This window comes from Saccostrea cucullata, unplaced genomic scaffold (genome assembly GCF_032062105.1).
Source record: "Saccostrea cucullata isolate Sc308-1 unplaced genomic scaffold, CSIRO_AGI_Scuc_v1 ctg396, whole genome shotgun sequence".
NCBI classification, from domain to species: Eukaryota; Metazoa; Mollusca; class Bivalvia; order Ostreida; family Ostreidae; genus Saccostrea; species Saccostrea cuccullata.
In genome coordinates, this window is record NW_026933195.1 from 90,453 (window position 1) to 118,253 (window position 27,801).

Genomic DNA, 27,801 nt, shown 5'->3' on the forward strand with positions numbered 1-27,801 from the left:
GTGGAACATATTGTTAGTGCGGAAGGGGTAAGTCGTTACTGGGGAAATTTGTCCAATCAAATTGTTGGCTTTAGTAGTGACTTATCAACCAATATTACTACGCTATTGAACTAATTTTTCATTTTACATAGGAATTTTCCTGATTTTCCAATCAGATCACGCATAATTTTTGACCTACTTATACCATTTTCAGTATTTTCATCGATAAAAGTACTGCATATCAAAGTGAATAGAACGGACGTGCATTGTTTACATGTGACGTTGTGAAAAGGCCTTGCATGTTCGCCATATTTAAACAATATGGATGTTCGACGACCCGATGCAACATGAAAATGACTTTTAAAAAGCCATTAGGTAAGGCAAATTTACTTTTGAAAGAAGGAGGAACTTCGATATATATCAAACTTATGAATTAATTACGACAGAGAGCAAAATCATTATGTTTTCATTGAATTCCCACTTAATTTAGTCCAACTTTCCTCTGTCATCGTAAATAATCTGCATGGATTATTTAAATGTGTAACACATCTGATAAAAAAAGGAACGGGTTAATGCTATCCAATGCTTGGTTTATTTATTTCAAAATATTTACTGGCTTTTCAGTGTCAAATTCATAAATTTACCTAAAAACTTGTTCTAATAGATTATAAACTTTATAATAAAGACATGTTAGTCGAAAGAGTTGCAAGAAACAACACTCAGTGTAAGGAGATTACTAAGAAATTGATGAATGCAAGTAAATCTACATCCAGTTCAATGATCTATAGCGTAGTATTCAAATTCTGATACTGTAAGGTGTGGAAAAAGGTACTTGAATAATCCTTGCTACAGTTAGAGTACGTCCCATATACTTGCAATGTAGCAAATCGAATGGATCTGCTCTGAAACAATATAGACCCTTTCAGGATAACTGCAGTACTTCTCTTTTGCAGGGCAAAATGATATACTGTGGTGAAATATGACAAAAAAATAATTGTTTAAAATACGTCATTTGATTATCTATCAAGAAAAACTCCACCAAACGTTATTAATTTGTCCTGCAGAAGACTACGTAATATTGCAGTTACCGTGAAGGGACTAATTAAATTATACAGAAGGAGTTGCACTGAAAATAACTGCCAAAATTATGATAAAATTTTTTGAGATTGTATATGCTTCAGCTTTTCATCTAAAAAAATATCCAAATAAAAATGAAAATTGAATAAATTTTTTCAACATTCTTTTCTTAATGCTTCAAATTTACCTCCCATGTAAACATTTGGAACCACCGTAATAAATGCACTGAGTTTGCAGACTTGTCGAAATTTTTTAATCACTGTCAGACATTTGGTCTGACAAAGTCGAATGTTTTGTCGGACCAGTCAAACTTTACACAGAACAAATACTTATATCGTTAATTTTGATGCTGATAAAATCATATGAATAACAGCACCAAAATCACCTTTTTTATTGTCAATAGCCTTCAATCTAATAAGTTTCCTTTCTTGGGATAAAGAGTCTTTAACATAAATGACACCTGTTATGACTTTGCTATAAGAAATTTACTTAGCTATCGTCAACATCGCTGCGTACGCGGCCATTTTTTCTGAGTTTGTGACCTTTAACTAAGCATCCCGATCCCGACCTTTATTAAATTTGCATTACGTTCAATTTTTTTTCAAACGGTCCCACCCAATTGTTATATAAATGTTATCACCAACAAATTTTTACCGGCCTTGCCGACAGGACCGACGGATTTCGACAAGTCTGAGTTTGATGTATTGCCCTTGTTTAATTTGCAACATTGAACTACACAGAACAAATTCTATATCGTTAAAAGGGGTCTGCAAGACATTGAAGACAATATCGTTTTAACGATAGAACGTTCTATTTAGGACAAAGGTAGTTAGAATAATATGTGTCTCTGGACAAGCCCTCACCACAGTTAAATTAGGTTCATGAATTGGAAAAAAATTTTTTGATCAATTTGCAGTAGTCCCGATTTTTTTCCCCCACCCAATTGTTATGTAAAGAGATTTTACACCACTAAATAAATAATGAGCCGATAAGAAGGAAGTCAATGAAGTTTCAATGAACATTTCAAAATATATTCACACATATATTTAATATACGTGGTATGTGTGAATAGTGTAATAAGTTCTACTTTGTTTGAACCCTTTCACACATATTCTACAGAAATTTGTTGGGTGTACATTTCTTCTCGTCACTAATTTGTCTCTTCTTTTTTCAATTTTTTTTTAAAGATACTTCATTTTTTTTTTATCAATTCTAGAGATTTTAATTGTTTAATTATAATACAGTGCAGTGCTTAAAAACATTTATTGTTTCTATTTACATTATTGAATAAATGCTGACTATTTTGTATTCTTCTGCCACTTAACTGATAGTCAGGCTAGTGAAAATTTTTTAAATCATATTTTTAATGTTTTAATGATTTTCCAAGACTTTTATTATTATGCAGTCAACATAATATTATATATTTAAATATTATGTTTAATGTCATAATTTAAATGCTCATTGATTCCCTTCTGTTAAATTAAGCATGAAATTTAAACAGAGACTAAACTAGGAAACATTCACTGATCTGCTTGCATTTTAATTTTTATTGAAAGTAAAATTATATAAAGTTGGAAAATGTACTACATATAAATAAAAAGGTATTGGTATTTGAATTGACATATGTATGATGTTGCATTTTAAATTTAAACATCGTTAAAGTAGCAGAAATGATTTAGACCAATTTTTAGTCATATTGATTCATTGATTGCCTTTGTAGCAGAACAATTTAGTTCCACAATGATAGATTGAGATTTAAATATCACTACCTGTAGTATAAAAGACCCCGCTCCATAAACTTTTGTGTTCTATTGAGCTTGATCTTGTGCCAATCCATAATAAATGCATACATTATTTGTAGCCATTACGAGCTCTCAACAACTTTTAAGAGGTGTGAATTTAAACCTTATTGAATATTAAATAGAAACAAGTTAGTTTTAGTGTAGTATGAATCGCAATCTGTAAATTGGACTAAAATGTCATATACAAGGTTCCGCAGTTCAAATATGAAGGAAATACACAGCATCGCATGAATAAAAACGGGTGTCGAAAGATTGTTTGCCTTTGGCATGAATTCAATTCATATGCTATACAGTCATTGTCAATATTATCGCTAGTTATTGGAACTGTGTGCAAGAAAGGACAATAGAATTTCCATGTCATTTACGTAGATGCTTGAATTTTTTTTGGACAAAGTGTGACACTGCTTTCTCAATTTGGAAATATTTTTGTGACACAAATTCAGCTTCTGAAAACCAGCTGGGAAGAAAATTATTCATTGGAATTTTTTTAATGAATGTAACAGTGGAATTCACTTTATTAAATAATTGTTAAAGAATTCATTATACATTGAGTGCCTCTCTTTGCAAATATCTGCTAAAAATCATGACGAATGATTTTTTCCCCGTGGAGTACATGTCATTTGGATAAATTTTTAAACCAATATATGAACCAGAGTTGTGTTGAAAGAACAATTGAATATTTTGGATGATCAAATACTTCATGGTTTTGCTAAGTATATAAGAGGTACATGAGACAACTTCTATATAACCTGGCATTTTAAGTGTTTTGCACAAGGATTGGTATTACCTTATGTAAATGTGAAAATGTCTCTAGAAGAGGTAGGATATATGTTTTATATTTTACACAGTTGTCAGTAACAACCAAGATAATTTATTCTTGTACAAAATAATGATCAGGAAATAAGTTTTCTTTTTCCTTGGCTGTTCTCATTAAAACATTTGTATCGAATAAATTGCTCAATGCTTTATATAAAGGTATCAGGCATTTGATCAATTATTTCACGTTGATTTTATCATTAGGCTGAATATAATTGGTACTTCTAGGACCCAGGATTTTTCATAATGTATATATATGCTAATTATGAGTCCTTGAAATCCTACATCAAACACAGCTAAAATAGTTTTTTGTAGAACTGTATGTAGTACAGGGTATTTGATTGTCTGCAGTTTAAAAGGTGAATTGTTCAATGAATTGTCAGTCTTTAGAATTTTTCAGAAAAAGGGTTACATTCTTTTTTGTTATCCATTTTCAAAGCACTGAACAAAAACATATTGAAAGTGCATTAGTCAGATATTTCATTGATAAATAAAAAAAAATGTTGGTTTTTAAAAATGACATTTTTATATTTAAAAAAAATCCACTTGAAAAATCAAAATATTGAGATATTTTCTCAATATCATGACAAAAAATGCACAAGTTCAGTGTCTTTAACTGATCATGCATGTTCATTGTGGCCAAAACGTAGAACTTATTTAGAGCACCAAGGTTCAGAAATGTTTTGCCAAAACAATGACCATTACATTAATCATGTTTATATTAAATATTTTCTGTCAGCCTCTTTGGATAAAGAGCTATGTTGACCATTACGTATAGCAAATATTTTTGTCACCATGACATATGATAAAAGGAGAAGACTTTTTCTTTAAAAGAATGTCTTTCACTGAGTTTTGAAGGAATGAAAAAGAGAAAAAGAATGATTTATATTTGAACCATGATCTTAAATACCGTGAATTTGTTGAAATGAATTGGGAGACCGAGTCCAAATCACTTTTATTTGAACATGAATATCTCAAATTCTTGTCCATCTGAATTTTTTGCTTGCTTTTTTAAGTTTAAGATAATTAGATTTGACTGTATCCTAATTTTCCCCCCCGCTGTTTTCAGGTTGAAAGAGGTAGCTGATGATCATGTCTGACCCAGAGGCCCCACCCCACGATGAGGACCAATCAGAACACAGCGATGAGGAGGAGGCAGCACAAAGCAGCGAAAGTTCGGACTGCGAGAGTGAGGCTGAGGATTCGGGGTGCGAGGCCAATGGGGGGGAAGGTCAGCTGACCCTGATGGACGACCCTGACTCCATCCTCATCCAGCAGCCAAACCTCGAGGAAGAAGATGAGGGGGAGGATGATGGTAAGATATTCCTCGATCAGGAAAAATTTCTTACATTAAAAAATGATCAACAGTGGCGGATCCAGCAATTTTGTAACAGGGGAGTGCAGTAGAAGGCAGGGGTCTTGGGGCTGCAGTCGCTGCACTTAAGTCTCAGTGGATCTAGGGCAAGGCCCTGGTCAGGTGGGAGTCAGGGGCAAAGCCCCCAGAAGCTGACAAATTCTTACAAATAAGAGATTTTTTCCTTGATATTAGGATAATGGACATTATACATTTATTGCATGATAGTAAGGGAAATATGAAGACTTATTCAGCCAAGAAAAGTCATATTCCCCGAGGGCTTCGCCCGAGGGGAATATGATATTTCTTGGCTGAATAAGTCTTCATGTTTCCCGAACATTCATGCAATGAATTGTTTATTATATCGAAACAAGCAAAACCTTTAAAATAAACATAAACTTTCAAGTTCGGCACCTCTCTCAAATTCATTTTCATTTTTTACGTGCAGTTTCTATAAAACCATTTGTTCAACACATTATCATCAGTTTTGTGACGTAAACCAGGCTATTGTGACGTCTACTTCTCTCGGGAGTTTTCGTTCACCGAACAAGAACTATATTGCGGGAAAATACACTAGGTGTTCCGAAGAGGTGGAATACGATGAAAAGCGTGACAACGGCCGGGAAATATTATTAGTTACACAGTCAGTTAGTGACATAATACGGATTCATACAGGGTGTGAAATGGAAATCCGTATTGGGCGAGGCGAAGCCGAGTCCCAATATGGATTTCCATTTCACACCCTGTATGAATCCGTATTAGGTCACTAACTGACTGTGTAACGAATTTATCCCGCTGAAGACCTTTTTCAATATAAAAAAAAATATTTGTGCATATTATGAAAATATTAGTTTTAATCCAATAACAATCAACATAAAATATCGTTACGGTAACAAGAAATTTAACTTAAACTACCTACGTTAACCGTTTCTTAGCCGCCATTTTTATTTACAATAACAATGCTTCGAACGGAATCGCGTGATTTTCATATTACGCCTAATAGACCTAATACGGAAAATTTAGGGCGTCACGTGATTCGAGTAATTAAAGCGGGATAAGAAGTTTTACGGCCCAATCACGTGATAACTTAGAACCAATCAGATAACGCATTGTTTAATAGAATATTTATAATGAGGTATAATAAATAAGTTTTACATCCTAGTAGAAAAAATTCGTCATGCCGGCCCTGGATCCGCCTTTGATCAATCACATTATATATATATATTCAAAAATCTGAATTGGGAAGGTTATTTATCGAATATTTGTTTATACATAGCTAAATCCTCACAACTGTCCAGTGTTACATATGGTAAGTGTGTGCTGGTCTGTCTCTCTGTGTGTTCCATTTGTAGAATCTAGTATAATCCATATATTTTTCCATAAAAGCCTCTCATATCAACACTAGTCTATCCTTAACATGATATCAACTCTTCCCTCAACTAGTACTCTTACTCAAATTTTTAACAGTATTCATATGATTTCAGATTAAATATAAATAAATATAAAAATTCAAAACCCTAACAATATTTGACCTGCTATAGAAAGCATTCCTTTGCTTTCATTTGGTCATACCTGTCTAATTATTGATCAAACTTTACTAATGCAAGTGTTTCTCCTTTTGACATTTTCTCTCCATGATAAATGAGTATCCTGTGATTTTTTCCCCATTGCTGCCTAGATATTCTTTGGCTTTTTGGTCAGTGGTCTAGAGTGCACCCATGTGAGTTCAAATATATTGCAAGACACTAGTAGTTTTAAACAATGTATATGTAGTTATTATATTTAGCAAAGATTAATAAATAATTGATATGTTGACTGCAGGAAAGAAAATCATTTATCCCAAGTGAGAATACAAAACTTTATTATTTATTCGTGTATAGTCCTTTATGTAATCTATACATACGCAAATGGTTCATGACATTACATATTTGATGGATCATTTTCACCAAAGAGTCATCGCACTAGCAACAGCAATTATGACATCACAAATTAAATCTCAAACACGTCAAATACAGTACGTCAACAATGACTGCAATGGTTGGAGGTAGTCATGCAACTGAGCAGGAATAAACTGTTCCATGCATACAGTTGGATTATTGTGATGTCTTTCATACAAGACAGAATTTTTTAAAATAAAAATGTGTCTTTTCTCCGTATGCAGACTTCAATGTCTATTTTTTTTATTACCAAAACTAAAATAATAAAAAAAATAATAATAGACTTTTGAGAGTGTTAATATGGTTTGATATTCACCTTTGCCTCAATCAATACAAATATTTTTCTGGTGAATATCAAACCATATTAACCACCTAAAAAGTCCATAATTGTTTAATATTGTATTAAATAGGAAGCATGTCATAACTATCTGTTTTTCATTAATTTATTATACAAATACTACCATATACAGTAAAACTCGTTTAGTATGAACGCAGATATTGCGAATTCATGGACAAAGCGAAATTTTCTTGGATCCCCCACTATGAAAATTTAACCAAAGCGAAATTTTCTTGGAACCCCCCACTATGAAAATTTAACCAATTCCTTGTACGGATATAACAAATTACGGATATAGTGAAGTAATTTCACAGGTCCCAGTGACTTTGTTATAAACAAGTTTTACTGTATTAGATATACATGTTTCATGCATTACATATCATTACAAAGGTTTGATATTATTGAAGACAAGACAAATCCTACATGTAATATTTTGTTCCACAGACACGGGGATCAGCACCCAGGCAGATGATGAGACAGAGTACGAGGGGGAGGGTCAGACCCCCGTCAATCAAACCCCCACCGACATCGAAAAGAAACAGGAGCAGGATAAAAAGATTGTCAAGAAAAAGAAGAAAAAGAAAAAGTAAGTCATATCTATCAACATACAATGTACATTTTCATACATATAATGTGCACTATTATTGTAACATAAAACAAAATTTATAATGTAGGGATATGTAATCAGGGCTTTTTGATAAACAGCTAGAATTTTGAGAGGGGTCGTTTATTGTTTAAGATATATTTATTTCTTAGTACCGGTGCATCCATAGCCTTAGCCTTTGTAAATATATGAACATGTAAAACTTTGTGTGATTTCAACAAGAGGATGTTTCTCATGACTGTGCTAGTCAATTTTTTTTCCCCCTAGGACATTGCATGTTTTCTGAAAGCTATTAAGGCAGGGCATTTCAAAATTAGATAATATCTCTTTGATTGTTACTGGTAACTTTTATTAAATACCCAGTCTATAACTAAAGATGTTTAAAAATGGGGATAAATGTCACATTCATTGACATCCAAAAGAGAAGAGAGCTTCTTATTATAAGTTTGTGTTAAAATGGCCACTTACTGAAGTTAATCTTATTACTTTCTGCCATATTTGGGCATCAGATTAAAGGGTTACTATTATACATGTATTTAAATTGCAGTTCAGCTTATGAGCAAATCTATACACATACTCTCAATGTTCAAGTACACTTCTATTTATCATTAGATCTATAAAGATCAGATATCCTAAAGAGACTTGCGGTACCTTTTTTCATTAAATTCAATTTTAAAAAGATTTAATTTTGACAAATTGCATACTCAGATATAAGAATGATGGAATGATTTTAAAAAGTAAATAGAAAAGCTTGAAACTTCTGTATTTAATATGTTTAATAGTTTCAGTGTATTAAGTACAAGCACACAAGAGTTGCATTGTAATTGCATGCACTTATTTTCCCTCCTCGGCCTATCATATACTTATATTATGTGTACTTTTTGGAACTTTTGGTTCAACATAATGATTCTTAGCTCATGAAAATTTTGAATTTACTCTGTTATTACAAATCCAATGAAGTGTGAATTATAGCTGTGTAATTATACACTCAATGAAGTGAGAAAGCAACAGTTCTATAGCTATGGCTTTGACATTTTTTTTATCTATAACCCGAGTCTGATACAATCACCATGCAAGAACAGTGTAGTGACTGTGTACTGAGTTGACAGCAGAAATTATGCTGAATAACACTCGTTTTAAGATGTGCCAAACATATCTGTGCTATTCTGCCAAAAATGGTCCCTGAGAAAGATCAAAGATAGGTGTTATAAAATAATGCATGTTTAAAACGGCTATATTTATATTGCTTAATATAGTGTGGCAATTAAACTTTTCATCATAATTTTAAACATTGATCGACTATAACTTTGATAATAAACAAATGGCAATTGAATGCTTTTCCTAAAATTATTTTCCCTTTTGCTTCATAATGTTTTATATAATATTGTCATTCCCCTATGCTTTTATATTTTTTCACAAGCAAGAGGGAAATTAAAAAAAAAGTAAGGTTTAAAAATTAAACCTTTATGCAGGTGCACATAATCCCACCTAATTAATGTAAGAAAAAAATGCAAGACTTAGTGTACATACATATGAGTCACTTTGCAAAGTCTTAATGATTCAAAATTATTACATGCATTTTAATGAAAACATGCAGTGAAACAGACTAAATTGCAATATTTCATTTTTTTTTCATGAAAATTTGTGTACTTTAATGAGTGAAAGTGACTCAGTTTTGAAACTTGAGACTGTATTGTGTTTTTTAAATTTTTTTTTAATCTGTTCCTTGTTTCAAGGTATTTAAACTTCATTTAAAAAGATAATTTTTTGTAATTAAACCCCAAAATATGCAAGCCACAAAAGCCCTATTGTTCTAGCTAGGGTAGAATTTTAACAGATAAGTTGCATGGAAGAGTTGTAGTGACTCATACTTTAAAACTTTTAATTGGCATTGTACGTACAAGTGAAAACTTTTCCGCATTCGGATATTTTACTTGTGGATTAAAATGTCCCCATTTCTGTGCAGTAGCGCTATAGCTTTAATAAAGACCTTACGGTAATATGTTCTAGTCTTGCCGGACTTTAAATATCAACAATAAAATGTTAAGACCTGATTAAGATAACCTAGTTATTGAGAATCAGAAATGGTTCAACGGAAAAATTGGTTCATTGTTAATTATAATATTATATCTATACCACTCAACGTTAAGTAAATTGATTCACATTAGGTAATGAATTGTGAAGGAATAATATTTGACGAGGGTATTTGTGAAGTAAACTATCCAGTATTATTGGAACCATTTGCATTTTTGTTTCCCAGTTTATTTCAAACTGAAAAAAAATCTATACTCAGGACTTTGATATTGATTTGAGATTAAAATTCTCTATGAGGAAATTAGAAATAAAATATATGTGATGTAATTGGAATGCAAAAAAGAAAAGAGTTGAAAATCTGGTTTTACTTATTAATTCAAAACTGGAAAAAATAATCTATATACTCCGGAATTTATTGAGATATTGATTTGAAATTGAAATTTTCTTTTAGCATGATGAGGAAATAAAAAAAAATGTAATGGGAATGCAAAAAAAAAATGATAGAGAGAGAAAAAGAATTAAAAATCTGGCTTTGCTGATCAGGATACTTATTTATTAATGAATGGCAAACAAGGATTGCTACTGATGATAAGTAATGACATTACGAGATAGCCCGGGAGACTCTTGTCACTGGCGGTGATAAATCATCGAGTATTGATTTCTGGCGAGGCCTTCCAACAACTGGGTAAATACGCGGTGTTAGTATTTACCAGATAAAACCCATTGTTGGCGGGACTTATTGAAGAATAATGCTTTACATGCTGATAAGTAACGCTTGTCAATGGCTCTATGGACAGACTGGAAAATATTTTTACAACCCTTTATCTACCCTCACTAACATATTGGCCAAAGTTTGAAAACATAAAATATTTGGGGTTTGTTTTGAGGAGAAAAAAAAGGAACAATGAAGGGATTGATTTATCAATTTGAATATGTTCAGCCCCCAGATTTCAAATGGAATTCAGTTTCTTTTTTATACATTTTGATATTGTATGTGATAAAAAATAAAAAGAAAAGACTGAGATATTGTTCTTCATAAATAAACTTCATCACAAAAATTTTATCATTGTTTATCATTCATTTAACAAGCATTGAATATATAAATACTTCAAAATAATAAAAAAAAAAAAAAGGAGGGGATAAAAAAAAAAGGATCCTCAGTTTTCGTTCATTTATTTATTTTATTATTTATCATATAGTATTTTAAAAATTTTCTATTTGATTTAATTGATTTTTATTAATTGATTCCTTAAAATATTTGTGTAACATGCATTTGTTTTCTTTTTTTCAGAATATACTACATCTGTTTGACAAACTGCAAGTATGATGTGGGTAAGTACTGTCAAATATTTTGAGAAAAAATAAATGCTGCATTAATACCCCCGGTAGGTCTCTAGAAATAATTTCTTATAACTCTTAAGAATTTTGAAATTAAAATTTGCTATGATTTTAAAATGTTTTAAAATTTGAGCTCACTTTTTGAATTCTTTTTTTCAAATCTGAGTTTAATTTATTGTACATTTATAAGTCTTGGATTTACATGTATATACATTATTGTATTTTTTCTGTCTTCAGTGCGTCGGGTGTCGCGTAAGTTTGGTTTTAAGGAGGTGTCTGATGATGAAGACTGGACTCTTTATTGGACGGACTACTCCGTGGCTCTGGAACGAGTCATGGAAATGAAGAAATACCAGGTAATAAGGAACAACATTATAAAAATTAATTGTAATAGTACCATGTAAGATGTTAGTGTTCTAAAATCACCTATTCTTGTTCCCCTTAATACCCCGGTAATTATTTGTATTTGTACATCTGCTGGTGTATTCAGCTCAAGAAGAATCTTTTTTTCTATGGTCATGCACACCGTTGATGACAGAGTTTGTCTCAGCTAAAATTGTTTCAAATTGAATGTTAAAAAATATGTTCTAATATGATGTATCATTTGACAGAAAATAAATCACTTCCCCGGGATGAGTGAAATTTGTCGGAAAGATCTGCTGGCCAGAAACCTGAATCGAATGGGCAAGATGTTCCCCAAAGAATACAATATCTTCCCTAAAACTTGGTGCCTTCCTGCTGAGTAAGAACTTTATTCTCTCTCTCTTTCTCAATTACATGTACATCATACATGTGAAATTTTTAGGTCACCTGAGTAAACTCAGGTGACCTATTGCTATCCGTTTTCGTCTGTCGTCGTGCGGTGTGCGTCGTGTGTTAACATTTGAACATTTTCAGCTTCTTCTCTGCAACCGCTCAACAAATTTCAACCAATTTTGGCATAAAGCATCTATGGGTGAAGGGGAACAGAAATTGTGAATTTCATGGTCCCTGCCCCCCTGGGGCCTGAGGGGTGGGGCCAAAACCACTAAAATTAGTGCAATCTTTAAAAATCTTCTTCTTTACTCCTGGACATCAAGCAGTCTAACTGTTGGCATGATTGTAATGAGCATTGAGTCCTTTACCAAAATTGTGAAATTCATGGCCCCAGGGTCAGGGGTTCTAGTACTAGGGTGGGGCTATATAGATTATATAGTGAAAATGCATTATTTCTTTGAAAATCTTCTTCTCTGCTCCTGGGTATTAAAGAAACCCAACTAAGTACATAATTATGATAACCAAGAGTGCCTCTTCCAAAATTGTGAATTTTATGGCCCCAGGGTCAGAGGTTGTGGTAATAGGGCGTGGCTCTATTGATTATATAGTGAAAATGCATTCATTCTTTTGAAAATCTTCTTCTCTGCTTCTGGGTATTAAATGAACAAACTAAGTACATAGTTATATTTAGCGAGAATGCCTTTTTCAAAATTGTGAATTTTATGGCCCCAGGGTCATGGGTTGTGGTGTTAGGGCGGGGCTCTATTGATTATACAGTGAAAATGCATTAATTCTTCAAAAATCATCTTCTCTGCTTCTTGATATTAAATCATTGAACTAAGTTCATAGTTATTATGAGCAAGAGTGCCTCTTCCAAAATTGTGAATTTTATGGCCCCAGGGTCAGGGGTTCTGGTGTTAGGGTAGGGCTCTATTGATTATATAATGAAAATGCATTTATTCTTTGAAAATCTTCTTCTCTGCTTCTGGGTATTAAATAGACTAACTAAGTTCATAGTTATTATGAGCAAGAGTGCCTCTTCCAAAATTATGAATTTTATGGCCCCAGGGTCAGGGGTTCTAGGGCTAGTGAGGGGTTCTATTGATTAAATAGTGAAAATGCATTTATTCTCTGAAAGTCTTCTCTGCTTCTGGGTATTAAATAAACAAACTAAGTACATAGTTATGATGAGCAAGAGTGCCTCTTCCAAATTTTTGAATTTTATGCCCCCAGAATCAGGGGTTCTGGTGTTAGGGCGGGGCTCTATTGATTATATAGTGAAAATAAATTAATTCTTTGAAAATCTTTTCCTTTGCTCCTGGGTTTTATGCCAATGATCCAAGTATGTATATTTATAATGAAGAAAGGTGCATCTAGCAAAATGGTTATTTTTTATGCCCCCTGGGTCGGGGGGGGGGGGGGGGGGTGTTACAAAGTCTGAAAATAAATTAATGCTTTGAAATCTGCTCATTGGTATTAATCAACAATTTTATGATAAAATTTGCAAAATTTGGAAATACCAGGTATGTGGCCCCAGGGCCAGTGGTTCCTTTGAAGTGAGGTGCAAAACTGGTTATAAAGTGGAAGTGCATTTTCTCTTTGTTACTCTGATATACCTCTGGGTATTAAGTAAATAGAGTAAGCATGCAAAGTTTATACATGTAATTATGATAAGCAATGGTGCCTCTTTCAAAATTGTGAATTTCATGGCCTCTGGTTTAAAACACAAACCAAAGGTAATTGTTTGAAAGTTGTTACACATTACCCAGGTGACCTATAAGGCCCGTGGGCCTCTTGTTACAGTTGTATTCACCTAAATGTGTTACTAAAATAGTTATGCAGTACTGTGTTACTATTAATAGTTCTATTTACAATTTATGTTCATATGAATAACTATTTTTTTCCTTGTTGCAGTTATGGTGACTTCCTGGCCTACACTAGACAGAAGAAGAACAAGACATACATCCTGAAGCCGGAGACGGGCTGTCAGGGGAGGGGGATCTGGGTCACGCGGAACCCTAAAGAAATCAAACCTCACGAACACATGATCTGTCAGCAGTACATGTCAAGGGTATAGACATTTATTAACCATGCATGATTTTATATGAAATTTTATAAATAACGTCTGCAATATTGTAGAGAAAAAAGGATATTGCCAAACATTAACTTATATCTTGTCAAAGAGTAAATATAGATCCAAATGTAAAACTTGAGATGGAACATTAAATCAGAAAGCAGATATGTTTTTGGATTTTTAGTAAAATTTTCTTCCAGCAATGAGGTTAATGGTATATATCTTAATATCTTGTTGCATCCATTTCTGATAGACGGGCTTCAAGTTTAACTTAAACATAGTCTTTACACTATGACCATATTTGATTTTTGTTGCAGCCTTTCCTAATAGACGGGTTTAAGTTTGACTTGAGGATCTATACTCTAGTAACTTCCTGTGATCCGCTGAGGATATTTTTGTTCAAAGACGGGTTGGCGAGGTTCGCCACCAATAAATACATTGAACCTACACATAACAATGTGGTAAGTCACGATATAGGGAGAGAAAAAATTTTTAACTGTTGTTTTTTATACAACAAAATGGCAGATACCAAACCATTCACTTGAACAATACTGTGTTTATGGAGCATACGTTTGTTAAAGATTTTTATTACATTTTTTCAGGACAATGTATTTATGCATTTAACGAATTATGCAATAAACAAACACAGTGAAGATTTTATACGAGACGATGAAGCCGGAAGTAAAAGGTTTGTCTACGTGTATTCATAATTAAATGTAAATGATTCATTCTCCATGTGCTTATAAAGGTTATCATGCTACTGATTTCTGAAAATTATGAATGTTAAAACTTGTCAATGTCTTAATATCTTAATTTCTTCTTTCTTTTTGCAGGAGAATTAGTACAATAAACAAATATCTCAGGGATAAAGGTTATGATGTGGACAAAATGTGGGCAGACATTGATGATGTCATCATTAAAACGTTGATCTCGGCTCATTCCGTCCTCAAACACAACTACCGCACTTGTTTCCCCAATCACGTCAAAGGCAGTGCCTGTTTTGAGATCCTGGGATTCGATGTTCTCCTGGATCGGAAACTCCGACCTCAAGTATTAGAGGTAGATAGAGTGGCACAATGCTCACTATTCTTTTTTTTTTTGGAATGGAATGCATCTATTTATTTCATTACAAAAAGGAAGTGCTTTAGAAAGGGTTAACAATGAAATGATTAACAGTTGAAAATTATTTTAAGTGTAAAAGGAAAAAAGATTACTTAGAATAGCGAATTTACATATCCACATTTCTTGGTGAGTAATAAAACATTGTCACACTGTCTTGTAGGTGAATCACTCCCCTAGTTTTAACACAGACTCTGAGCTGGACAGAGAAATAAAAGGTGCTCTAGTGTGGGACTCTCTTAACTTAGTCAATTTTGGTGCTTGTGACAGAAGAAAGTGTATAGAGGAAGAAAAACGGAGGATAAAGGACAGACTGCTGGGGAGGGGGGTCAAAAAGGAGACCAGGTGAGTGAAGGACACAGGAGACCACAGCTACTGGGGGGCGGAGAAATGGAACTGATAACACAATGACAATGTGTTTATTTGTCACTTTTTTTATAAATTAAAGAATTACCAAAGATTCTGCGGACTAGCAAAGAAATTCTATTCCTATATACCATATGTCTAAAATTATTAAGCTTTGCAATTCATATCTAAAAAAATCTGATAGTTTGTGAAAAATACTTTTCTTAATGCTGAAAGTATGAAAATTTTAGGGAGGAGTTAGAAATTGCTCAAGCTCAGTACCAGGAGGTGTTGGAGAGATACGAAAATAATCACATGGGTAACTTCCGCCGTATCTACCCCAATCCTGGCTACGAAAAGTACGAGAAATTCTTCCACAGCAGCGGCAGCCTATTCCAAGAAACAGCAGCATTTAAAGCCAGGAGTGAGATGGCTAGGTGGGTGTATACTCCAGTCTTCTGGCTCTGGAGCCATTAAACTTAAATGATCTCACTTTTAATATCAGTCTCATTTTTCCACTATTGATTTCTCTCATAAAAAGTGAGACTGAGATCAAAAGTGAGCTTGTCTAAGTTTTATGGCCCTGGAACCTAATCCAGTTCATTTCTGTGAATTCATCCTTAAATTTTCATGAGAGGATTGGTTTTTCACCAGAATGAGTTCAATGATAACGTCTGATTTTTATGCTTTTGCAGACAACAAAGAGATGAAATAGCTCGCAAGAAAGAGAAGCTGGAGTCAATGTTGAAGGGGAAAAAGAATTCATCAACAGGACTACGACCGGAGAGCCCGGGCAGTAGACGAAGGAAATCAGTCAAGCGTGCACTAGTGCCGTCACGCAGACTGACAAACGCTCGGGGAAGCATGGAGGTGTGTACTTTTCTGTGGATTCATTCACTTGTAGGAGTTATAATGAACACTCATAAACATCACACTTGGGTCATTTTTTCAGAGTTATTGTTTCTGAACTTGTAATGCCAACAACACATGACGTAATAATTCCTCTGATATTAAGTGTTGTCAACTGGTTTTAACAGGTGTGTTTAAAATTTCCATTGGTTAATCGACCCGATTCGCAGGTAGCTATTGATGTTTTCTCTCACTGATATTAACCCCAGCCCAAGTTTGAATTTGTTCTGTACCCTGGTTTTCTAATTCTGCATGCTGCTTTACAGGGGAAAAAATGGTCTATTCATTTAAAAAAAAATGATGAATGAAATTTATAACAGAATCTTTTCATAACCTCTCAAGTCAGGATTTTTACCTGATTTAACTAATGAATCATTGAATTAAAATGTCCTCCATCCTGATTATCTCCCTTTGTTTAACTCATTACCTGGACAGATAATTATATTGAAGAATAGGTGTATAATCTTCAACAGGTGTATCTAAATTTCCCACTGCTTACTCGCGATCAGGTATAGTTCTCACGTCATAACTAACCGTGTCAGTCAACCATGACTGAGTGATTTGTGTTCGATTAACCATCACGCTGTCCTAAGCATTGCAAGATTTTTTTGTGACAATCAGAATCCAGATGGTGGTTTTCTGTTTGTGTTGAAATGAAAGCTTATGTATGATTTTTTTTTTTGAAACATGAAACATGCACCGAGATTAAATCTACGAATGAGCATTCTTAAATGTTTTCATGCAAAACGATAATTGTGCTGTTGTGCCCAACACATTTACTTATTGTTAAATAAGATTTTCTGGCAAAGTTTTATTAAAACATTTTTATGTACTCTCTTTCTCAAATAAATTTTTGAAAATAATATATCCCTTTCTTATGAATATAATAATTTCTTGAAAATGCATATATACCAATGTTTACAATTCTGTGACAATACACTGTTTTTCTGAAGATATTGGGCTGTGAGTCGAGCAGTCAGTTGTGTGATGACCCAATAGACACCACCAAACCCATGGACATCTTAGAGGAGGAAGAACTGGAGCGTATCTCAGGGCTCCTACAGCGGGACAACCTGGTCCGGGGGCTGGGGATCGTGGAGCACGTGTACCGCCTGCTACACTGCACCCCGGGGACCATGGGGGTCCTCAAGACGGACGCCCGCTCACTACCCCCTCCACTGGTATGTAACCAAGGCATTCATTAATAACAATTGACTCTCTCAGGGTTTCATTTCACTCCACTGTTTTTTAATTTTTTTTTGTGCTGTGCTATGTATACAAGCAACTTTTGCCTCAACAGGTACACATACAAACGAATTCCATAGTGACTAGGCCCGGCTCCCAGGTAATTTGCATGCCTGTTTCCCCCGCCAACATTTAACTGTCCAGTATTGGTTTATTATCCTTATTAATATGTTGTTATTGTCTAGAGAGCTACTTTTGTTTCTAAGTCTTAGGAGCTGTTGTGTTTATTGTGACAAATATTTCACTGTATATGAATGTATTTCTCAGTAGTTTTTTTTTTGTACAGAAGCTTTTGGTATTGTGGACACTGATAGCTAGATTTAAGTTTCTTTCTAGAGCAAACCATCTGACCATATAGAATTAATCAAAGGAAATAAAACTATTTTAACACTTAGAGTAAAATACCTTACAGAGAAATCGTTATTTAAGATATATATATATGCCTAGTGTTTGTGGCAGTTCATCATAGGTTATGTTAGCAAATAGTACAACATATTTTTCCATGTTGTGGTCCATTTGTAGGCTACACTGCCCATGAACCGACCGTCCACTGAGATTCACTTGACCAGAAACTTGTTCTCGGTATGAATTGCCCCTTTATATTCAACAATGTATGATTATTGAACACAGACTAATGCTTACTTAGCCAGAATATATTACACATTCTGCATCTAGAACTGCATGGTGATATCAATATATGGCCTTTTTAAATTCTAGAGGAATTCACTGATGCATTGCATGGTGGTTAGTTTCTTCTACTGCCTCTCTTTTATTGAAGGGCAGCCCTTTATCTTACTTTTTTCATCTGATTAGCTTTAAGGAGAAGTGGACATTATAATAGAACTCTTTTATGTAGGAGGTTATTTTGGCATATATCAACATTGATAGAGCTTATGGACTATTTATAATTACCAGGCATGATAAAGCACCAGCCAGATGTATTCAATACTGCCGCCTGCTTCTTCATTGTTCACAAATTTTGTTTAATTTAACATTGCACAGCGAACACATGCAGCGAAAGATCAACATTGCCAATTTAGCTTTTGCTTTTTTACACCACTACAACAAATATTTGTCATGCCCACAATAGATTTGATATCTATAGGCACTTATGGTAGAGAAAAAAAAGGTTTGTGGATGTTCATTTTTATGGTCAGTTTATCATGGATAAGAAAAAATCTAACCTGTGGATGAGTTTTGCACTGTGTAATAATCCAAGGATTTTATGAACATGCAGTTTGTCACAAAATGATCCAGAAGAATTTTAAAAAATTCCCAAGAGATTGTTAATTGGTTCAGAGTGGTTGTGTTTATAAGACTCACTAGATTAACATTTTAATCCCCAAGTTTATAGACAGAAATCTAACCTTTCTCCCCACACCTGCATGAAAATATTTGTTTCAGTAGTGTATGTGAATTTTCTGTTACAGTGATTGTTTTAATGTCTTACACCATATTTTATCTCTCAGCTTCATATACAAATATGAATATTCCTCTTCTGCTGAACATTATTGTGGCTCTATAGATACATTATAGTTTATCCCTTTAAAATGTGGGATAGGGGAGTAAAAAAAAATATAATGTTCATTGTCCCACCTGATAAGAAAGATAACTCTCGTCAGAGTAATTGACTATTCCTATATTCCTTAATAAAATTGCCAAGTTGAAAGGCATAAGAAAGGCTTAAGAACAATTTTTGTAAATTGAAAGGGCCATAAAATTCAGCAGATTAGGAGTGGAGATTATTCACCTGCATGAAATGATCACATCTGTCCTCTCTCTCTGCACTGCACAGGATCAACAGAGATGGCTGTTTTCTAACCGTCCAACTGAATCCTGCCTCGCTGGAAGGCCCGCCCCCATTAGAATTAAGGACAGACAGTATTACAAAAAACTTTTGGATAGATATTTCGGACATAATCATGCCCTGGCCAATGAGAGCCTTGGTAAAACAGACAGAAAAATAACTAGACAAGCAGTGCAGACTCAAATGAGATGTGCTAATGGGTATCAGGGGGGCATGTTCTGTCCCACGCGAGACGACCGACAGTTCCCCCATGTTAGATTGTCTTATAGTACAAGTGATAGGAAGGTGGTGCTCACCCACCAAGCGGGGCCGCCCGATGACTCCGAGGCAGAGGAACTGTTTGAGCTGGAGGTTGGTAAATGTGTGCCTTGCTGCTGATTTGTTGTGTTCTGCATTTTTGAGTTGCTAATTGTTTGACCTGATTTTTATTCTGTCCGTTTTTCTGTTGTTCCCCATTATTAAGTTTGTTACCTGTATTTTTTGTCAAGTTGGTGTGCTGCCTCATCTTAATTTTTCAGCTTTGCAATACAGTGATGTTAATAATTATAACATTAAGTCGTACATGGAATATTCTGATTTTCTGGTCTATATCGATATAACTCTTTTCCTCACAGTCTGGTGGCTTTGCTTTGTAATCCTCTGACTTTGAGCTGATTTAGGGCTTTGACAATTCTAGACTTTTATAGTTGCTGAATTTACTGCCTATAGGGTTGGAAAACTCATATCTGAAACTAACTGATTTCAAGTTTATGAGATAAATATACTAACACAAGGATTTTTACATTTATATTTAATTTTGTTCTGAAAACATGTACATGTATTTAAATTATTGTATTATATTCATTTAAATAATTGTTTGATATATGTATCTTTGTGTTAATTGAAATTTTTTATAGTCAATGTTATAATTGAAAGCTTTGATTTGTGACTTAAAGTGTTGGGGTGTGTGTTGGCCAGATTATCTTGAGTGAACAAAACCAAAAAAAAAATGTGCTTTTGAAATCCCTTGCTTTTAAAGTAACTTGCACTAATTCTGCACAAAAATCACAAATTTACACTCTTAATTTTGATATATATATTTCACCCATGCATGCATCATATAATTTATTTTTTCCAGTAAATCTGCACATAATATTTGTTTGATGAACTATGCAATAATATTTACTAGGATTTTCTCCCTACACATTGTATAACATTGAATTGTTGTAAATCCACCTGTAGTTAACTTTTTACCTTATTTTTACTCCCTGATTCTGAAATTGCATGAAATAATTTTTTTTTCAAGCTAAAATTTTGAGTTACAATTTCTTTTACATACATGATTTTATTCAAATGTTTCATTGCTTCTAACAACACAGCTTATTGTATCACATTGGCATGTAATCTAACACTACCGGCTTGTCCACTGTGTTTTTACTGTTTCAGAGTGGGCGTGTCTCCGAGCTAACACATCGAAGTCTTCATAGCCTTAACCCTCTATACACCAGCACCCCCTCCTCTCTGCACGCCGCTTACAGTCAAACCACCGCACTTCACCCCATCACTCATCTCACCTCCTCTTCTACCTCCAAACTCCCCCTCCCAATTAACGGGGCTCCTCCCCCCAACCCTCTGGCCAACCCCCCACTGAAAAACACCCTCAGTTACACTCATCTTGAACCTTTCTCTCAAACCTCTGCTCCTTTGTACACTCAGCCAAGCTATGGATCAGGGCGTAGTACCTCCTCGTGGCAGACCAAGTCCGGCAGTCTGGGGAGTCTCAACGAGAAGACGGTGCCATCCTACCAGGTAATGACCTACAGGTGTAGGGGGGCGCTTGTTGAGGGTGGGGGAGTTATAGGTACTGCTTTATGTGCGGAGACTGGGGAGCAGTCATATCAAAATCATTATACATGTACATGAAAGTGTGTATCTGCATAAACTGGAAAAGAAATCTTGATAATGTAAGAAAAACATTTAAATCATTCACTGACCTGATAAATAAATACATGAAAAAAAAATATTATAAAAAAGTTGATCCAATTTCAGTACAAATAATTTTTTCAGAAAAATATACCTGGGGATACATGTAATTGGTTAGAACTAACAAATTGATTTTAATGTTCTCTCATTCAAAATTTTGGTATGATACCAGTCAATAAAATGAATTTAAGATTTTAGATCAGGGTTATGTTTTAGAGAATTTTGAAAAAAAAAATGATGTAGAGGTAACTATTTTTATAGGCAACTGATGTTCAAAGACTTCAAATATGGCGTCTTGCAACCCCAAGATGGAAAAAGGCATTTACTTAATTTTCGTTAATTTGCATGAAACCTTTGATGGATTTTTAAAAACTTTCCTAATAATATTTTGTTTTAGTACAGCATTGCTGTTGAAATCTCCATGAACAGATCACTCTAGGCAGAAAAATACATCAAAACTCATAAGAGCTTTTAGAACTCATTTTTGCAGAGCACTAACTTTTTGAATAACACAATCAAGGGTTTCCGTGTGTTTTGTTAAATTTTTCAAAATAACAAGATGTGTCATTTTGCAGTTCATTACAATGGATTTAAAAGTACTGATTCATAAGTACTGATTCATTGTGGATTTGATTTTTTACTGATAAATTGTGTCATTTTCAAGATTTTAATATGTTTTTAAGTCAGGGTTGTGTAAACAAATCTTTAAAAAAAAAAACTTGTGCTCTGAAAATCTTTGGTAAGAGAAACTAATTATTAATTGTGTGACTTAAAAATAGAAATGGTTGCTAAAGAACTATAGTTACTACCAATACATGTACCGGAATTACTTGGTAAGACTGCAAAATTCAAATTAAATATGGTAGATTTGGAAATCCTAATAACTTGGTACTACTCTTCTTGTAGGGGGATGGGATTAAATCTTTTCATATTAATTAATCTTTTAGAATTTTGTGAAGGGAATGTTTTAAAATGAAAGTAGAAAAGAATTAAAGATAACAATTTCTCAATTAAAAAACAGTAATAAAAATTATAAAAATACATGTACATATATACCTTTTAATTCATGAAGATGCTCATGCAGTCAACTATGTGAAAATGGTTTTTTTGAATTATCATATCACTTGATAATGCACTTATTTTTAAATTAATCTGCACTCTTTTCTTTTGCACCCTAAGATTGAATTTTCTCTCATTATTTTGTGTCTTCATGGGGTAATTTAAGACTTTATTAAAAATGTAAACATTTAAACATACCCATTACCACAAATTCAAAGTTATATCTAGGTTATATTTCTAGTCTTGTACAAAAATTTAGCATAATTAATGGTAACCTTTGAAAATTTTCCAGAGGAGTAAATTTGTGAGAAAGCCATTGGGTGGAACGAATAGAGCCACATCCACTACCATTATACAGGACTCTGAGTTCCGTAGCAACATGGCTCACCTAATGGACACGGAGGCGGAGCGGAATCGTCTGCTGGCGAGGAACGGTTACGGTCCGGACTGGCGATCGGACGCCACCACCCCCAGCAGTCTACAGAAACGTACTCTTAGTGCACATGGACAAAGAAAAGAAGGTGAGCCACCTTAATTTTAGCAAAGAGTGTTTGTAATGATGAAACATTCATGTTATCTTAGTCAAAATTGTGTTTTAGTTAATGTATATATTTTCCAATTTCATTGCAAAACATTTTGAGCAATAGATTATGTGATATATATCCTTTGATAGTTCTTTGCATGCCAGCAATCATGTGTTGATGAATTGGATACTTTTAGTAAATTTATTAATTTCTTTTAATTAACTAAATGTTTTTTTCTATGCTGTGTTGACTGTGGTCTCTTTCCTCTTTGCATGTCTCAAAAATCAGTTGATAAAGTAAGTTTCTTTGCATGGAGAGTCTAGATGGCCATTTGTTTGAGACTCTAGGACTTGCTTTTGTGTTTCTTGCTATTGTACCCCAAAAAACCCACACACACACATATATACACAAAGGATCTCTGGTTACCTCTCTAGCTTAGAACTCTGTAGCCCACAATTCTCTGTAGAATTTCCTACTTTTTCTAAGTGTAGATCTTTTGGAGTGGGATGAAAATCATGCACAAAGAAACGGTTTGTGTGTATCTGTTTTCCCTTTATTATAGTCAACACTAATTCCTCCTGTGTCAAAGTTGCACATGTACTGCTACAAAGTTAAGCCTTGCTTTGATGAACTGTTGATAGAATTAATTGTACCTACCATTTGTATCCTTTCTGGAAAGATCAAAGTGACTTGCAATGAAAAACACAAAGATACATACAAAACAGTTAGGCTTAGGAGAATTTTATTTCAAATGACCTTGATCAATATATACAGGCTTTGACCTCGCACAATGTGAAAGATACAGCATAGCTAAAAAAAAGGGGGGGAGGGGGCTCTTTCAGTTACAGACGGGATGATTGCAGATAGGACTAAAGAAGTGATATAGTAAAGTTAAGGAGAGGGTCTTAGTTACAGGCTTTATGCTTGCAGATATGACATAGGAGGGGATAGTATAGTTAAAATCGGGAGTATTTCTGGTAAATTATTTGATTGAGGATTTGATCATGGGTTATAAGAACAGACTCATTTAAGTAAGAGCCTCTGTAGTAAATGACCTTGGTGATAACAGAAGTTTTGACATAGGAAGGATGTAGCAATCATTATGATAAGATTAATTTAAGTAAATGACCTTGGTGAAAAATAGGTTTTGAGCTACATGTATATACAGCACAGTTAAGCTAAGGCCTTTTCTGGTAAATGACCCTGATGACTAAAGGTTTTGACCTCCTAGGTAGTGATTGGTGGCAATGGTTACTTGCAGGACATAAAATACGTAGGGCTCGCAAATGCAAATCAGGTACAGACTTAGAGGGTGAAATACAGCACGCCTTTAACTGCGATGTAATTATAATTCTGAGATAGTGTTTTCTCCCCTTGTTAATGTCACCACATACGTGCCTTAACTTTTGACAACTTCATTGTTGAACTTGCACAGGTTGGCGGGCGTCACAGCCAACAAACCAAACATTGTGGCAGTATCATTTAGGTATGACGGATAATTCGGACCGACCTTGCATCCCCGTGTTTGACCTCATCGTCATGGGGATGGAAGGGGTCATTTCTGTTTCTTTACAAGCACTCTGTTTATTTATTTTTCTAGACTATTATTCTTCAATATTTGCTTCTATAGTTTATTTATATTTTTAGTTGAGATAGTAAGACAATGCAATATTTTTCAATATATTCCAACTTCTGTAGTTACATGTTTGTATCAGAGTTGTAAAGCTAAAAACAGTATAGAGAAAATATTTTGCTAGAAAGTTACCTTTGAACTCATACGTAAAGATACTTTCACAATTTTGTGCATTTCTTTGAATTTTTAGCATATTTTTTGAATGCAGTTTTGAGATGCTTGTTTTATGAATTTGCCTTTCCAGCTTGAGTTGATTTAATTAATTTTTTTCTTTTAATTAAAAAGAAAATTAAATTCAGTCAGAACTTCCACCAAAATTACCCATAAATGGCATTGTTCATTAGCAAGCATGTCACTTGTTAATACATTTTGACAATTTTTTTTCTCACCAGTCTTCTTTTTTTTGACTTTGAGATTATTTTTCTGTTATTAAAATCACTTGTCAGATCACATTGAAACCGACTCAAATAGCGCCAAAACTTGCGTCGAGCTACCTCCGTCCGTAGTAAGTAAGTAGCAGAGCACATCCCTAGTGTAGTCGTCACAGACAATGTTTTATTTGTTGTTGTGGAATGGACATTAAATTTACCCCCCAACCATCCTCCCCTTTACAAAAACTTAACCTGAATTTCTTATATGTTCATTAAAGCCATAAATGTTCAGCTTGAAATATCTAAATGTATATATAAAGTAATTCCATGTTTCATTAAAATTATGTTTGCATTTGGTATTAGATAACATCTAATAAATATGTTCGAATCTTTTGTGCAGCCTGAATTATTTTGAAATTTAATGGTACATGTAGTTAACTTCGATGAATTTATCTCCTTCCCAAATCCCCTTGTTAATTGCTGTCAGATGAAATTGCTGTGTTTTTGAGTTTGGGGGTAATGTAAAAAAAAAAAAAAAAATTATGTGTTGCGATATTAACTGGTGATGGCTATATATATGTATAATACATATTTAACTTTCTTTAGAGACATGTATATAGAATTATGCACTGGTTTAACATTTCTAATAACTCTTTATTAATAAATATCTATTCTTATTCCGTAATGTTAGACAAAATCTTAAACTGGGAAAAAAAATATTGGTAAATGACGCAATATAATTCTGTTCACTGTGAAATGAAATTGGTTATTATTTATAGATATTGCGTAATTTATAGAGATAATATATTCGTCTGTTGTATTTTCAGACCTGCCGCGGGTCACATCCAATAACGGTCCGCCGGGTCTATCAGTGGTGTCGGCCCCTGCCCCGGTAATGCAGCGACCCGAACTAGCCCGACCCGACGCCAAGTCATCCGGAACGTCATCGGCTCTGAGCAGAGGAGGGTCCCAACAATCCATGCCACTGGAGGCCCAAATGGGGACAAGCTCGCGGTCCACAAAGTCACAGAGGATCCGTGGGGCCTCCAACAGCCTTCGCCTGAGACAGCTAGAAATGCGGGAAAACCACGCCATTGTGTTCAGCTGAGACTGTGTTTGATTTACAGCAAGTCTGAACTAATGATGGACGTTTGACATGTGTGATTTCAGGTCGGGTTTGATGAGGAGGCCATGTGTGTTTCATTGTGGGACGGCCCGTTATTTGGACTCCAGAGCATGGAATGTTGGAATTGCCCTGAATAGATTTCTGTCTTAACGTAAAGACCAACTGTGATAATATCATCCATCCATTTTTAAATTCACACATTTTAAAAAGATATTGAAGCTCATCTCAACATGTGATAGGGTATATTTAAATTTGTCAAAGATTCTGTGATGTCTTTATTTTTTTATAGTGCATTTTTTTTTACTTAGAGTTCATAAGCACATGATTGGAGATTTTATTTATGTATGAAAGTTACATTTGTTAAGGAAATTCTTCTTTGATTGTAAATAAATTCCTTAGAAATGGCATTGGATGTATGAATCTGTGATAAACTGAAAACATTCCTGTTTGTTTTAAATGAGTGAGAAATGTGTCTGTTATACAAAAGAAAAAAAAAGCACATTGTGTTATTTTATTTACATTGTTTATATGATGTAGTATTACAAACATCTGCCATCTGTTCTATTTTATTTTATATATGTGTGTGCCAAACTCTTTCTTGGTGAAATAAGTTAAATATTCTGTTGGACAACAGAAAATATTTATTATTTTTCTGTTAATGTATTTTGTTGAGAGCAAATGTGTGAATGGATTTCTCGATATTTAAGGTATTTGACTCTCTCCTTAAGGGAGACAACTCTCATTTCATTATGGGTTAAGGAGTAGTGAACCGTTAGTGATAAATATCACAACAGCTGTATTGCCCTCTGTGCAGCTTTAGCGCTAAGATTTTATTGAACATCAGTTGGTATTAAATCAAACTGGTCTTGCCAAACATATCAATAGTATTAATACTGATGGTATTTAGTTTGTGAATTTGTATCTAGGTTTGTTGTGTTTTAATGGTCATCTTGTCGACCAAGTTTATCTATTTTTCAGTAGATATAAGAAATTCAAATTTGTGAGATGAAATAATTTGGGGAATAAATTATTATAGCTGAATAGTCCATCCAACCACGAACTTACAAGGCTATTTTTTAAATAATTTATTATTGAAAGGGATGTGTCTTTTAAACTAATACTTTGTATCTTGAAGATTTGAAGACATTGAATTAATAAATGAACTCATTATTAATTTGTTTCTGTTTTAGTTTTCTGTTGCTCTAAAGAATGAATTGCCATATTTGCCTCTCAGTCATGCCCATTTTGCAATAAAGTCGATTAGTTAGTTTTCAAATGGTTGTTTAAAACATAGTCACATTCAATGAATATCAAAAGAGGCTTTTTAGGTATACGCTTATAGAAAACATGCTTATACAGTAAAACTTAAGTATTATGGCCACCCCTTTAAACAACATTCTGGATTAGGCGCAACAGTGAAAAAAGGATTTGAAATTAACACCGTATTTGACAAGATTTCAAAATACGACTTCATGAGAAGACTTGTTTTGCTGTAATTTTAAAATCGACATAGTGAATTACAAACTTAATGGACTCATCAAATTACGCCTATAGGCCTACAACAAAGCAAAACCCTCCATCACTGGCACTTTG

At 33.9% G+C, this 27,801-nt stretch overlaps 1 protein-coding gene across 20 annotated transcripts; it reads left to right on the forward strand.

The window, feature by feature from the left end:
- The first annotated feature begins 84 nt into the window (after nt 1-84).
- Nucleotides 85-27,386, forward strand: LOC134237581 (tubulin polyglutamylase ttll6-like). Of its 20 annotated transcripts, none has more exons than XM_062719680.1 (23): nt 85-354; nt 4,744-4,989; nt 7,747-7,888; nt 11,232-11,272; nt 11,516-11,634; nt 11,890-12,020; nt 13,949-14,105; nt 14,426-14,569; nt 14,711-14,796; nt 14,942-15,167; nt 15,391-15,572; nt 15,824-16,009; nt 16,268-16,442; nt 16,610-16,651; nt 17,435-17,662; nt 17,782-17,826; nt 19,522-19,884; nt 20,959-21,321; nt 21,757-21,813; nt 22,847-23,075; nt 24,514-24,564; nt 25,158-25,220; nt 25,910-27,386. In XM_062719680.1, exons 2-23 carry the CDS (start codon nt 4,761-4,763, stop codon nt 26,188-26,190), a joined length of 3,540 nt encoding a protein of 1,179 aa, XP_062575664.1. In that variant the 5' UTR covers nt 85-354; nt 4,744-4,760; the 3' UTR covers nt 26,191-27,386. The 20 variants fall into 20 exon arrangements, with proteins under 20 accessions (XP_062575664.1, XP_062575671.1, XP_062575669.1 ...); XM_062719690.1 differs by lacking the exon at nt 19,522-19,884 and adding an exon at nt 18,249-18,308 and having other exon boundaries at nt 86-354; XM_062719689.1 differs by having other exon boundaries at nt 86-354; nt 21,229-21,321.
- Nucleotides 27,387-27,801: the final 415 nt, after the last annotated feature.

Excerpts from the sequence above, each read along its gene's own strand:
- LOC134237581 (XM_062719680.1), top strand. The coding sequence starts at position 4,761 with ATGATCATGTCTGACCCAGAGGCCCCACCCCACGATGAGGACCAATCA. Across the intron at positions 16,010-16,267 it reads GCCAGGAGTGAGATGGCTAG|ACAACAAAGAGATGAAATAG; the intron begins GTGGGTGTATAC and ends ATGCTTTTGCAG. Across the intron at positions 17,827-19,521 it reads TGACTAGGCCCGGCTCCCAG|GATCAACAGAGATGGCTGTT; the intron begins GTAATTTGCATG and ends TGCACTGCACAG.